The sequence below is a fragment of the Amphibalanus amphitrite genome, unplaced genomic scaffold (genome assembly GCF_019059575.1).
Source record: "Amphibalanus amphitrite isolate SeventyFive unplaced genomic scaffold, NRLGWU_Aamphi_draft 000401F_arrow, whole genome shotgun sequence".
Lineage (NCBI taxonomy): Eukaryota > Metazoa > Arthropoda > Thecostraca > Balanomorpha > Balanidae > Amphibalanus > Amphibalanus amphitrite.
Window position 1 is genome coordinate 426,868 of NW_024881895.1, and position 14,912 is coordinate 441,779.

Consider the following 14,912-nt stretch of genomic DNA (forward strand, 5'->3'; position numbering starts at 1 on the left):
CAGCAAAGCAAGTGGCGCAGCCGCTTGTCTGTACTACTATTTGAACAGGATCCGTCTGTCTGTTTGTCCGCCACGCCGTGTAGTGGGTTCAATTTAGCCGGCCTACAGGGCAGACGGTATATCGTAGGGGGTTGAAATATGCACACCTTCTAGGTGACAGAGCGGGTCAGCGCCTTTTCTAGGTTCTGACTCGCTGGGGTGCATGGTTGGCGCGTGGAGCGCGCTGGAAGAACGCCAATGAAATTTTGATCGGTTCGTAGATCTTCATTGAGAGCCGGGGTCGACAAACTTTGTGGACTAAATGCATGCCGATCGGCGGCGGGTGCCTCGCATTGGCGGATCGGCAAGTTATTAATTTGAATGAAAAGTGGCGAAAAAATGTGTTGATTGTCGCTAAATGGGTATAGTTTGTGATGGAATTTACAAATGCACCGCGTTTGCCGCCATGCGCCACAATTATCTCATGGCGCCATTTTTGCCGCAAATCGCACAGTTTGTCAAATATGGTCCGATGTGGGTGCAATTTGGTGTCAAGATGCATGCTCAATTGCCGGGTGAAAATGCGCCGCGTTTGTCGTAGTGCGCCACATATGCCACAAAGCGCCATTTCCGACAAATACGATTAAGCGTAATGGAATGGCACGAATAGGGGCAGGGCTGGGAACACTTAAAGTCTCATATTTTAGTACTGATTGGGTCCAATTATTCTGTGACCTGACATGACCCGGCGGTTTTGGTAGGGGTAGGGGTAGGGGTAGTGGTAGGGGTAGTGGTAGGGGTAGGGGTAGTGGTAGGAGTATTAGTAGGGGTAGGGGTAGTGGTAGGGGTAGTGGTAGGGGTAGTGGTAGGGGTAGTGGTAGGGGTAGTGGTAGGGGTAGGGGTAGGGGTAGATGTAGTGGTAGGGGTAGGGGTAGGGGTAGTGGTAGGGGTAGTGGTAGGGGTAGTGGTAGGGGTAGGGGTAGTGGTAGGGGTAGGGGTAGTGGTGGAGGCAAAAGCAGAACAGTGGCCCGGGCTGATCCCAGCGGACGAGAGGTGACCTATGTGACCTGGCCTGACCCAAAGTGACCGGGGCTGACCCCTTTGACCCGTCTTGACCCCGTATCACCCAAATTTCATCCAACAACGCCCTCAGAGCAGTTCTTTTTTCAAAATTTTCTCTTTACATTTCCGTCCATATCTCCGCTTCTAGACGACACATCGACGTAAATCAAACACCATTCGAAAGCAAATTGGCTGGTGCCGCTTTTTCTCTACCACGCAGCAAAGCAAGTGGCGCAGCCGCTTGTCTATCTTACTATTTAAACAGGATCCATCTGTCTGTTTGTCTGTCCGCCACGCCGTGTAGTGGGTTCAATTTAGCCGGCCTACAGGGCAGACGGTATATCGTAGGGGGTTGAAAGTTGCACACCTTCTAGGTGACAGAGCGGGTCAGCGCCTTTTCTAGGTTTCCACTCGCTGGGATGCACGGTTTGCGCGTGGGGCGCGCTGGAAGAACGCCAATGAAATTTTGATCGGTTCTTATATCTTCATTGAGAGCCGGGGTCGACAAACTTTGTGGACTAAAAAATGCATGCAGATCGGTGGCGGGTGCCTCGCATTGGCGGATAGGCAAGTTATTAATTTGAATAAAAAGTGGCGAGAGAATGTGTTGATTTTCGTTCAATGGGAACAGTTTGTAATGAGAGTATACAAATGCACCGGGTTTGCCACAGTGCGTCACATTTGTCTCATGGCGTCATTTTTGCCGCAAATCGCACAGTTTTGTCAAATATGGTCCGATATGGGTGCAATTTGGTGCAAGGATGCATGGTAAATCGCCGGGTGAAAATGCGCCACGTTTGCCGCAATACGCCACATTTGTCACAAAGCGCCATTTCCGACAAATACGATTAAGGATAATGGAATGGCACGAATAGGGGCAGGGCTGGGAACACTTAAAGTCTCATATTTTAGTACTGATTGGATCCAATTATTCTGTGACCTGACATGACCGGGCGGTGTTGGTAGGGGTAGGGGTAGGGGTAGGGGTAGTGGTAGGGGTAGGGGTAGTGGTAGGAGTATTAGTAGGGGTAGGGGTAGTGGTAGGGGTAGTAGTAGGGGTAGTAGTAGGGGTAGTGGTAGGGGTAGTGGTAGGGGTAGTGGTAGGGGTAGGAGTATGGGTAGTAGTAGTGGTAGGGGTAGGGGTAGGGGTAGATGTAGGTAGTGGTAGGGGTAGATGTAGTGGTAGGGGTAGGGGTAGTGGTAGGGGTAGTGGTATGGGTAGTGGTAGGGGTAGTGGTAGGGGTAGTGGTAGGGGTAGGGGTAGTGGTAGGGGTAGGGGTAGTGGCGGAGGCAAAAGCAGAACAGTGGCCCGGGCTGATCCCAGCTGGACGAGAGGTGACCTATGTGACCTGGCCTGACCCAAAGTGACCGGGGCTGACCCCTTTGACCCGTATTGACCCCGTATCACCCAAATTTCATCCAACAACGCCCTCAGAACAGTTCTTTTTTAAATTCTCTGCACATTTCCGTCCATATCTATGCTTCTAGACGACACATCGACATGAATCAAACACCATTTGAAAGCAAATTAGCTGGTGCCGCAATTTTTCCTACCACGCAGCAAAGCAAGTGGCGCAGCCGCTTGTCTATATTACTATTTGAGGAGGGTGCGTCTGTCCGTTACCGAGGTCCCGACTTGGTGGTGCTTTGCGTGGACTACAGGCCAGACCGTTGCACCTAGCCCGGTGAAATTTGCACAACTTATAGATCAAAGATGCGCGACGTGCCTTTGAGGGGTCTCAGCTCGATCGGGTCGTTAGTGAGCGCGTGACGCGTGCCCAAAAAGTGCAAATTCGCGTCATAGACTTTACATGTATAAATCGGCGTGCGAAATCGGGCGAAAACGGCTAATTTTGGCCGACACGGGTCCAGTCCCCGTGCAATATCTTGGTGACCAGGGATCCGACCGGCACGGGGAAAACAGCATCGTGTACAGAATTGAACGGGCTATTGAATGGTGTGCAATGCAGAGGATAGCACGCGCCACGTGCACCGGAGAGGGCACTTTTATTTGAAAAATTGTGATCTTTGAGGGATTTTGGAATTAATTTTATTTTTAGGTGACCGTTAAATGGAGCGAGTTGAATCAACGCCTATTTGCAAGAGAAAGGTACCGCCTCTCATATAAAAATTATGAAAAGCTGATTGATCCAAATCAAGGTGGTGCAAATCACAGGAGAAAATGGTGTTTGTCTATTTTTTGCCACTTTATTAATCACACGGGTTTTGCTCAATGATCTGATACATCTGGCAATTAAAAATGGCAACGTTGGAAAGAGCATTCAATTCTGTCCAAGGTTCAGTCTTCATTTTTTGCATGATGATCAACAGTATTCTTAAAAATGTAAATGTTCCAAACCATTACATCGTCATTTTTAGCAAAATTCATCGATGGCCCTCAAAAGACTTCACGCCAGTTTTCGATTCATTCTAAAGTAGAACGCATGATAATACGACACGGGCACCTCGATGCGATGTATCTTTTTTATTACAAAGTGCTTGGCCGTCAAAAAGCAATCGAACGGAATGGATGCCAAATCGACACAGAACAACCCAATACCCACGGGTCAAAAATAACCCTTCTTCGCGTTGCGGAGCACGCGGGTAACCCTAGTGAAGTACCTAAATGAAGTGAATGTTTCTTTACATACAGTAGCTCATGAGTATTCCCAGTGGAAAAAAGTCTGTTTTACATAATGCCACTTATGATACCTACAAGTAAAACAACCTGCGGTTATTTGTATTAATTGACTTTTGGGGAACGGGTCCAAATGGTTCCGATTCCAACTTAGACCGGGTCCAACTGGTTCCAGAAATGTCCAGTCGGGTCTGGTTCGAGTCTGGTTCCCAAAATTTTCATCTTTTGCCACCTCTAGTTTCTACACACCCTACGAGGAGCAGCGAGTATCCGCTGGTGGGGCGGACGGTGGCGCCGTGTCCGGAGCGGGGTTTAAGAGCTCTGGGACGTCTCAGACCGGGCGTGCCAGACATGAGTGACGATCCGGGGGCGGTCTGCAGCGTCCCATTGTCCCGCCGCCCCGTCCCATTGTCCCGCCGCCCCGTCCCCTCCTCCTGACGTCACTGGACGGACCGCAGTGAGGGCAGCCACCGCGGCACGCCGAGTTATGGCGCTGACCACAGATATCCGGTGCAGAACTCGAGTCAGTGAGAGTCGGACTCGTGAGAAGAGATGTCTCAATCCGTAGCGAAGTACGATTCTGAGGCCTGGTGGCTTTAGCTACTTCCTAGGATCGGTGAGACGAAACGCGTTCACCGCCGGCAATCGGCATACGGTTTGTCTATACAATTGTATTTGCATGCATTTTTATAGGAACTTTCACTTGTTTCCTAAGCCATCCCAGTGATAGCGCCGTGTGCTCGGCTCGCGCCGTCCCCCGCCCTCACACCTCCCTCGGCGCTGAGGACTCAGATCAGTGAACCTGCGCCGCCGCCACGTTCCGCCCTCTTCTTCTTCTTCTTCTTCTGCATCCCGCCGCCAGCCCGCTCAGGGGGGCGGCGGCGCAGGCGTGTCGAGCGGCGGCTCGGTCCGCCCGACACCCTCGATGAAGTCGACGACCCTCGCCGCCGGGCCGCCGAGGACGTCGACCAGGCGGGGGTCGACACCCCAGCGGCGGCGGCGGGCCGCCTCATAGGCCGGACAATCGGTCAGCAGGTGCGTCACGCTGTCGGGCTCCCCGCACGCGGGGCATTCGTCGTTGGCTGCCAGGCCAATCTTGTAGAGCGTGTCGCGCGTCAGCGGTGATGTGCCGGTCCTCAGCTGGGACAGCGTCACCGACCCCCAGCGCGCCAGGGAGTCGTGGCCAGGCGTGGGGTCCGGGTGCGGGTGGGCAGCGGTTGTCCTCCGTCGCGACAGCTCCCGGACATGGCGCGTGACGGCGGCCCGCGCACTCGATAGGTCAATCGGTGCGCTATCTTGGTCGCCCGCCGCGGCCTCGCCAGCCAGGCGGTCGGCGGTCTCGTTGCCGTCCAGCCCGGCATGGCCTGGCACCCACTGGAGCACCGTCTCGGTGCCGTTCTCGGCGAGGGTGTTCAGCAGCCTCCAGACCTCGGCGGCCAGAGCCATGGTCTGGCTAGCTGGGCCGCGGCCGAGTAGTTGTAGCCCAGACCTTGAGTCGGTGAGGAGGCGGACCGACTTGATTGATGCCAGCTCCCCTTCCTCCAGGCCGGCCACAGCCGCGAGCGCCTCGCGCATGGCGGTCAGCTCTGCTCTCAAGCTGGAGCAGACCGCCCCTGCAGGAGCGCGCACGGTTTCTTCATTGTTGAGGTGGTGAAACTGGATCAGCGCGCCTGCGCCGCCCTGTTCCATCCCGCCGCGAGCCGAGCCGTCCGACCAGATAGTAATATCCGGTTGCGGGAGCTCTGCAATGGCTCGCAGGGCAGCTTCCCTGCGGACTGCAGGCGGGTCCGACCGGCGGGTGGCCACGGGCAGGTCTACCCTGAAGGTGGTGCCGCCGCGGTGGCCCAGCCATGGCGGGTCGCAGCTGTAGAACGCCATGGGCTCCACCGGGAGCTCTTCGATTCCTGCCTCCTCGGCGAGCCACTTGCCGACCCTCCTGAGGCACGGTCGGTGAGGGAGTGCTGCAGTCTCGTCTGGAGGCTTGGGCGGTGGTCTTCCCGCGGCGGTGGCGTCGTTGCATGTTCTTTGCCATGCCTTGTAGGCTCGGTGTTGGAGGCGCGGCTGTACCTCCTTTCGGAAGAGGGTCTTGCCCGGGTCGCTCGGGGGCAGACGGATTACACGCTGGTACTCCGTGCCTGCCAGCTGTAGGGCCCGAAGCGAGAGTGTCGGGAGGCCAGCCTCGGCCAGGAGGGCGTCCTTCCGGGTCGCACGTAAGCAGCCGGTGATGACGCGGGCGCACTTGTTTTGCTCGGCTTCGAGGCGTCCTCTTACCGACGGGGCGGCGTATGTCCCGAAGACGGCGGCGCCGTAGTCGAATAGGGCCCGGATATAGCCGATGTAGGCCGCTCTGATGGTTCGGCGGTGGCTTCCCCAGGTCTTTCCGGCCAGTGCCTGTAGGCATCGCCTCCGTCGAGACATCTTGGCTTTCAGGTCGTCGATGTGGTCCGCGAAGGTGAGTTGGGGGTCAAACTTAATGCCCAGGAAGGTCGGGTTGCGGGAGTAGGGCAGCTCCTCTCCGCGCAGCGTCAGGTGCGGCTTGACCTTCCCTCCGCTCTCTCTTGGGTCGAGAGTGAACAGGGTGGCGGTGCACTTCGTCACGCTGGGCATGACTTTCCAGCGTCGCAGCCACGTGTCCACCGCGTCCAGGCAGGGCTGGAGGAGGGCGTCGCACTCTCTGGCAGTGGGGGCGCATGCCAGCAGCGCCACGTCGTCCGCGAACAGGGACCGCGAGACGTGCTCCGGCATTGCTACGTCGATGTCATTGACGTAGACCAGCCATAGGAGCGGCGCCAGCACGCTGCCCTGGGGGAGGCCCTCCTGGAAGACCCTGAGGTCTGAGCGGGCAGCGCCCCAGCGGACGCGGGCGCGCCTGTCCGACAGGAAGGCCCTCAGCCACTTGATGAAGCAGCCGGGGACTCCCAGCCGAGCCATCTTGCAGAGCAGGGCGGCCCTCCAGACTCGGTCGTAGGCTCTCGCGAAGTCCAGCAGTACCATGACCGCCCGGTGAGGTTTCTTCTCCTCGAACGCGTCGAATATCTGTTGGGATATTCGGCCGAGCTGGTCCATGGTGGAGCGACCTCTGCGGAAACCGGCTTGGTTGGGGTTGAGCTTCCCTCTCGTCTCGAGCCAGTGCTGCAGCCGGGCCTGGATCATCCGCTCTGCGAGCTTGCTTGTGGTGGAGAGCAGGCTGATCGGGCGATAACTGGACAGCTCTGACGGCGGCTTGCCTTTCTTGGGGATGGCTACGATTTCTGCTGTTCTCCAGCTGGCTGGGACGTCCGCTGCTGTCCAGGACTTGTTGATCAGGGCCAGGAGGAGAGTCTTGCCTGTTGGGCTTATCTGCTTCAGCAGCTCGTTGGGTACGCCGTCCGGTCCCGGGCTCTTCCCGTTCTGGAGCTTGTCCAGGGCTGCGTCGAGTTCGGCGGGTGTGAATGGCGCGCACGGTCCACTGCGTTGGGCGTCGCATGCGCATGCACTCACTGCAGCGCGCGCCTCCAGCTTGATGTCGCGATCCTCTTGTTTGTTGTGTGGGATCCGGGATACTGCCGCATATGCCTGGCATAGGGCGTTGGCCTTCTCCCTATCTGTCACTGCTGGTCGAGCTGGGCGGCCAGGTGGGCCAGCGCGGTTGAGGGGCTCTGCTGGTTTCGCCGGTGGTTTGCGTCCGTCCAGGGTGCGGATGAGGCTCCAGAGGTCGGTGTTGGGCCCCAGTTCCGCGATGCGCTTGCGCAGGAAACTTGTCTTTTCCTCGCGCAGGACCGTGTCCGCGTTCTTCCTTGCTTGTTGGTATTCCCGGACGTCTTCGGCGGTATGGTTTGGCGCGGCCACCTTAGCGCGAGCTTCTTTCCTGATCGCGATTGCTTCGTCGCACGCCTCGCTCCAGAACGGTTCCCTGGTCCTTCCGCCGTTTCCGTGTGGGATGGTGCGGCGCGCGGCGCGGGTGATGGCTGCGGTGAGTCGTTTGTCGAGTTCGCTCGCCGTCAGATCTCCGTGGTCGTTCCAGCGGCCTGTGATGTCGTCGAAGGTCCTGCGGTACTCCTGCCAGTCTGCCTTCCTCAGGGACAGGCGGCCTCTCCCTCGGCGCTGCGGCTTCGGTGGAGCTACAGGGATGCTCGTCGTGATCGGGAGGTGGTCCGATCCCATCGTCTCGCCGATCTCCCAGGTTGTTCCTCTCGCCACGGCAGCGGTCGCCAGGGTAACATCCGGCGTCGACAGGCCGCCCGTGGCTGGGTTGATGCGCGTGGCCGAGCCGTCGTTCAGGATGGTCAGTGAGGCGTCGATCGACCAGTCCTCGACTTCGTGGCCCATCGCGTCTTCTGGTTGGTGTGGGTCCCATACGTGGGCGTGAGCGTTGAGGTCGCCTGCGATGACGCATCTCGGAGGAAGGGAGATGCGGGCAGGCTGGAACGGTTGAGCTTGGGTGCCTTGCCCTGCCACCCACCTTGCTGGAGGTGAGTACAGGTTGACAACGGTTATTGACGGTGTTCCCTGCGGGTGAAGCTCTGTGGCCGTGATGTAGGTCTCTTCGTCTGGTTCAGTTGGCGCATACCGAGGCGTGGTCCGCGAGTACGGTAGTTGGTCCCGCACTAGGGTCATGACTCCTCCCTTACCCTTCACGCCGCGGGTCCCGTCGCTGCCGGTCGGGGGCTGGGGCTGGGTGGCCGCCTGCCCGGTCCCGCTCGCTGGTGGGGCGCGTGCCGTACACTTCTTACGGCTCTTGCAGCCCGCGCACCAGGAGTTGCGGTCCGACGGGCCGCGGCGCTTGCAGGTCCAGCTCGGTCCAGGCGGTGCTCCCTGCCCACTGTCGGCGGGGCGGGCTGCTCCGGTGGTTGTCGGGCTCGGGTTTGCCTGGTGTGGCCTGTCTTGCCTCGCTGCTATGTTGTAGCCTGGGAAGCGTGGGTTTTCATCGCTTTCCAGGAGTCTGGTTTCTTGGAGTAGGATGACGTCGGGTTTCTCGTCTTCAATTCTCTTGTCCAGTTCGGTTTTCCTGGCCTTCAGACTGTTGCAGTTGAACTGCAGGATCTTGAGGAGGCCGCTGATGGCTGTGGGTCCTGTCCGGTTTGGGTTCCGCCCGGTGCGCGGGGTTCCCGGCGCCGGTCTCACAGCCCGCGGAGGAGCGGGCGGTGGCGGCACCGTGACAGGCGCAGGCGGGGCCGGCGGCGCCGACGGCGGCGTCCGAGGCGGCGGCGGCGGCGGCGGCGCGATGCAGCTCGGGCACCACCAGAGGTCGCGTGTGCGCGCGAGTCGGGTAATGTCCGTTGGCCTCAGTCCGGCGCATCGACCATGGTGCCAGAGGGCGCACCCGCCGCAGCGCACTGATGAGCCGCCGACTCCCCGGCCGCATACTCCGCACGGGTAGCGCGGAGGGGGGCCTGGATTCGACTCCACGTCCCCGGCCCGCATCAGTAGCAGGGCGAGGTGGGCCAGCCCTCGTCCCGCCGCCAAAAACCCGCCCGCGCCGGTCCGGCGAGGCAGGCGGTGGTAGTCGTCTTCTTCGAGGGTGTGGATGTGTGTCGGCGAACTTGGCTCCCGAGGGAGACGCCACCCCCACGTGAAGGGGTCGCCGATGGTGGCATTATTCCGCCCTCTCCTCGGCCCTCCCCAGTCTCCGGAGGCAAGCAGGAGCAGAGTGTTTCCTCAGCTGCTTCAGCGGTGAGAGAAAACACCAAATAGCCGCCCCTCCAGCCCGACAGCCCATTCCCTCAGCACTCCACGAATACCTACAGTACAGCTCTATTTATATCAGGAGGATTTCTTTGCAAGGTAGCAGCAAGAATATTTCACCAGGACGTTCCATACAAAGTTTTAGGTAATAAAGCTCAGCAATGGTGCTTGACGGGTGCAGGTGTTCCTATGAAGTCATTGCCAAAATCGCATTTACTTGTTACTTACTTTTACATTAGCACAACACACTTAAATAGTTGTAGCATTCTTGGCTTTCCTGACTAGTGACAGTTACTTTATAGCATAACAGACAAGGATTCTGGCTAGAGTTGCAATGTTTCCCCCAAAGGCTGCTACCGGCACCGCCCCGCCCCACAAAAAAATTTTTGGATACCGGCATGCTACCACGCCCCAAGCAAAAACACCACCAAATTACCGGCATACTAAAAAACCTGCATTGTTGATTCTAGCTTACCCCTACAAGAGATGCCACATTTTGGCAATTTCAGTAGGTACCCATCCCACCCAGCAGTCACTCTATCACAAAATGTATTTTGCAATGGCTAAGATTGTTGTTCTTACAATTTGATAACCTCTTAGTGTCCAAAGTTTGAATCATATGCTAATAATTTTTTGTGCAAAACCAAAAATACCGGCATGCTACCGGCAAGACATGCCAGATACCACGAAAAAACCTGCGGTAGTGAAAAATTACCGGCATGCCGGTAGTGCGGTAGGGAAACTTTGCAACTCTAATTCTGGCGGAGGAATGCAAAAATCGGCAAGGTAATCGCGGCTGAAATCACTTCCTTGGCATTCAAGGTGAGCTTCCTGAAATGTCTCTATTGTCATATACCTATCGTAGCAAACGATCAGCAAATCCGATCCGGTTTCAGCGCATTCTAAACAAAACAAGAATAGCAAAATAACATATAGTTCAAGGTAACAAGTAACAATAAAATGTGTATGGCATGACAAATATGGTATATCGGATTTGACGGATTCCTTCACAGGAAATGGCAGGTAGACCTAATTCGAAGTCAGTGACCCCGCATGTGAAAATGGGCAGCGCATGAACTTATACCCAATACAGGCTTCTTCTCTGAAAGAAATCGTGGTTCTAATGAATTGCATCCAACATTCTATTAGAACCTATAAGACACGTCCCATTCTGCACTGAACGTGTCTCGATACAGGACAATCTCTGGCGGGGCCGTGCAGCTGCATATGTGCCGCAGCCCTGGCGTCCACAGCGGCCGGCCCTGCGACAGAGAGGCGCCGGTGACGGCTCAGTTCCGCCTGTCACCTGTCACCGAGCCGAGACGGCGGCCGGTGACAGGTCTGACCGCATGCTATGGCGGGTTTACCCCCCAGGAAATGGTAAAAAAGTTTTCAGTGCGCCGCGCGGCCGGCTGTCATCTGAGGTGGTGAGTCATTTCTCCGGGCTGCCCGCGGGCGGTGTGAGTACCAGGTCAGCGCGGCGCGGCCGCTGACGGGCGGCGTCACAGCGGCGGCGCGGCCGAACGGCTCCCGTCAGCGCCGCCACCAGCTCTGACGGCGGATCAAAGGGGCTGGGCGCCGCGCGCCGGCGGGCAGCGCGGCTCGTCAGCTGCTAGTGGTGTCCGACACACGCCCAGCCGACAGCAGCCGACAGCTGCCGACAGATCAGCCCCACAGATTCCGCTAACAGTTCTACCAGAGCTCCAACAGACGGCAAATCATCACCTTCCGCCAGCAGATTCCCGCGGCCACCGTCGTCACCCAGAGCTCCGGCCAGCTGGACATCACACTCGCCTACGATGCAGCCCATTCAGCTCTGCGCCGCGCCGTCACCCGTCCCTGTCCATGGACCGCCAAATATACACCTATACGCTCATCTCGCGCGGCCGCTGACTCAGCCCGATCCATAATGTATGTGCGGCGCGCGCGCTGCGGAGCGGATGGGCGCCGGACAGGCGGCGGCCCCGATTCCCAAACTGGAGGTCGATGCCGTAAACGGCGTGTCACCGGCACCGGGGCGGGCCGGCGGCCGTGTGCTGGAGAGGAACGACACTGCCGGGTTCCGGCGGCACCAGCTGGGCGTGCAACGCGCTCCAAATCGGGCTGGAGAGGGGCGCAGGAGCTTGTCAATGAGAGATGGAAGGTGTGTGTGGATCTCATGGTGCAGCAAATACCATGTGAGTGGTGTGTATCCTTGTGAATGTTCTGTGTTGATCACAGTGGTAATGAGGATCTACAGGTGTGAGGGGTCACATCGATTAGCATTCATGTTCGGACTCTCTCACATGGGTCGGACTCTCTCACATTGGTCGGACGCCATTTGAGGGCATCCGGATCCGGTGACCTCACCACTGGGTCCGGATGTATGTAAACCTTGGAGTCACTGAGTCTCTACTGGGTCGGACTGCCAAACGAGACAGCCGGAGCTGCGTTCTCTGACTGGTTCTTTGTTATTGACGTTGAAATTTATGTGTTTTATCCGATAGCATCCCAGAGAAGTCGTAAAACAAAATCATAAATCAACGCCATGCTTTTCAAACCATCACACCCATGTCCCTCGTCTCCAGCCCTAATACAGATGCCCACCGAAGGAACTGACCTGCGCCGAACGCGAAGAAGTAGGACTCGTTGGGCCGCGCCCAGAGCAGCTCCAGTATTCGCTCGCCCATGCGCCGGTTGCGTTTGTAGATGAGCTCGTCCCGGAAGTACTCCTCGATGCTGTGAGCGGTGACCCGCTGGGCGGCTGATGCTGCCGCCGCCGCCGACTGAAGGGGAGGCACCTGGAACACCGACGGCTGCCGGCAAACAGAGACAGAGGGTCAGAGCAGGGAATGTTATGACACGACAACACACAGAGAAGGAAGGTCAGAGCAGCGCAGGTCAGGGCAGGTCAGGTCAGGGACTGTCAGGCTCAGGTCAGGGCAGGGTAAGACAGGGCAGCTCTCGACATCTCGATTCAGCTCAGGTCAAGTCACATCAGGTCAAACCGGCTCAGGTCATGCCGAGTCAGGAGAGGTCACATCAGACAAGGTTTACAGTTAAAATGGCAAATGCGCATCATGCGCGGTTGAAACGCGTACCTGATGAGAGCACCAAAGGATTGCTCGCTTGTCTGATCCCTCAAATCCAGCGTATTCGACATAGTGCGTGCTCTTGGGACCTCCGCTATTCAACGGAGCCCGCAGCTGATCTAATCTTATCACCGAAAAGCCGGCACCTCAAGCCTCACCGCACTCAGATCTAAGAGGCAGTGCTGTCCGCACCACGTCCGTGCTCCGTCAGCCGGGTCACAGGGGGACCATTCACCACACGCTGTTATCGCACCACTCGCGCCTCGGTTGAAACCCATCAGCACGTGTATCAAATCTGACGCGGCAGGCGGACCCCCGGGGCTGCGGACTGCGCACATTCCATCGGCCGAGTCTATCAGTGTTTATTTGAGATGTCTGAGAGATCACACGTACCGTGATCACAGCCGCTCACAAGACCAATCAACGGCACCTCAGGCATCGACACTGAGGGACTTCAGAGGCGAACGAGAGCCTCCAGAGGCCTTCGAGTGCCTTCAAGGGCCTCCAGGGCCTCAGGAGCAAGAAACACACAGTCGCATGTAGGATGTGTGGCCTTGGCGGTAACATGGTGTTCATAAATAATTGCAGACGGTCGTTAACAGCTCATTAGGGGCTATAATATGTCATAAAGATCTAATGGTTCACTGACCGAGTTGAAGAGCCTTTGGAATTTGCCGGCCGACACGCCCAGTTGAGCGTTAGTGCGGGGCGGAATGCGAATAGGATCGTGAAGGCCAGTTGTGCTCTGCGGCAGAAAACGTGCTCATTCTCTCTGATAGAAATATGCACGTCTCCTCGCCTGCAGCAGTATTCATCAACTTCATCCGGTTCAAGTGGAATGACGGGACGTTAGCAGTATTTGTGGAAAACTTATGTTCTCATAAAGATGCAACTGGTAAATGTGTAATCGTGTGCTTCCTAAGCGTGTTGTTAACGGGCGTGGGGCCGGTGATTCTGGATGAAGAGATACGTGAATGTGTCTGAAACCTGGTCACGGTCTGTCGGCAATAGAGATCGTTTTTGTGTCCGGCTGTGGAATGTGCCCGCTGCACAATGTGTACAATGTATATGTTGCGGGCCAAGTACGAAGGCTAGTCCATTCGCGAATGGCCTAGTCCAAGTGCGATAACGCACTTGGACTAGGCCGTTTGCGAATGGACTAGTCCATGTGCGTTATTGCAGTTGGCCTAGGCCGTTTGCGAATGGACGGGCGTTTATGCTCCCAGTCCAAGTGCGAAGTCAGGCCAAGTGCGAAATATCCAGCAAAATGACGTCAACTTGGCAAGTCAACTTGGCATGTGCAAAGTCTCGTGTGAAATGATGCGTGCAAAGTATTGGTAACTCAACCGGAAAATAACTTTTCTGTGAACGAGGCAACCTTTATGGCAATAATTCTGTTGAGGCTGCATCTGCAGCTCAAATGTTGAAAATGTCAGCATCCCAAATGCATTTTGATCGTGCTTACAAAAAAGCGGCGCAACGTAGTGACAAGCGGTAAACGACGTTGGATAGGTCGAGATGTTATCTAGAGGAAATACACAGGTCACTTTTGTCTCAGGTAAAAAACGAGGTCACCAGAGGTCACCGAAAGTAAAATGTTACGTTTTTCACAACGGAAATTTCGCAGTAGTTCTTCTGCAATAACTTTTGATCCAGAAAAGATAGAGGAACAATTCTAATGCCATCTTCTTAGCTCGTCAAGGCGCATTTAATGATATATAATATGACCTCGAAAGGTCAAGTTGAAAAATTGACCTCCGGTCAAGTTCATGACCTGACCAAAATGGGTCATGTTGCCTATCATTCGATCTGTATTGACGAGACAAACACGAACGATCTGCAACATGACCTATTTCGGTCAGGTCATGATCTTGAACCAAAGTCAAATTTTTAACTTGACCTTTCCAGGTCATATTATACACCATTCGATGCGCCTTGACGAGCTAAGAACGATAGCGTTTGAATCGATCCTCTATCTTCTCTGGATCAAAAGTTATTCAAGAAAAACTATCAGAAGTAAAAACGAACATTTTTTTCTTCGGTGACCTCTGGTGACCTAGTTTTTGACCTGACCGAAAATGACACAAGTACTTTCTTACTAGTTTGTACCGCTCTTTCGAATGCCGCCTACCGCTTGTCGCTACGACGCTCAGGAGTTGAGTTAGACGGGGGGGGGGGGAGGCGTAAAACCGCGATAAACGTCGAACGAAGTCTCTATCTCTATTCAATCAAGAGTTATTGAAGAAAACCAGTTGGTGACCTCAGGTAACCTCGGATGACCTGGAGATCACCTTCCAAAGGTCACAAGTGATATGTTTTGGCGGAATCACCAACAGGGACCTGCAATACCATGATCCTGAGACCTGAGCATATTGAAGTCATAGGATGGCATTCTGAGTAAGTTGATATTTCTCCCATTGACTTAGATATAATGGGGATTGGGGAGAGCGTGAAATTGACCTGACCTCAGGTCACGAATATAACAAATCAGAGATATA

The 14,912-nt window shown here is 55.9% G+C and overlaps 1 protein-coding gene across 1 annotated transcript in view; it reads right to left on the reverse strand.

Moving 5' to 3' along the window:
* Nucleotides 1–14,912, reverse strand: part of LOC122390580 (metalloprotease TIKI2-like) — a 65,458-nt gene that overhangs the window by 14,669 nt on the left and 35,877 nt on the right. Inside the window, exon 5 of the mRNA XM_043383671.1 lies at nucleotides 11,943–12,138. Within this exon, the coding sequence (XP_043239606.1) occupies nucleotides 11,943–12,138 (196 nt within the window). The remainder of the gene's footprint in view (nucleotides 1–11,942; nucleotides 12,139–14,912) is intronic.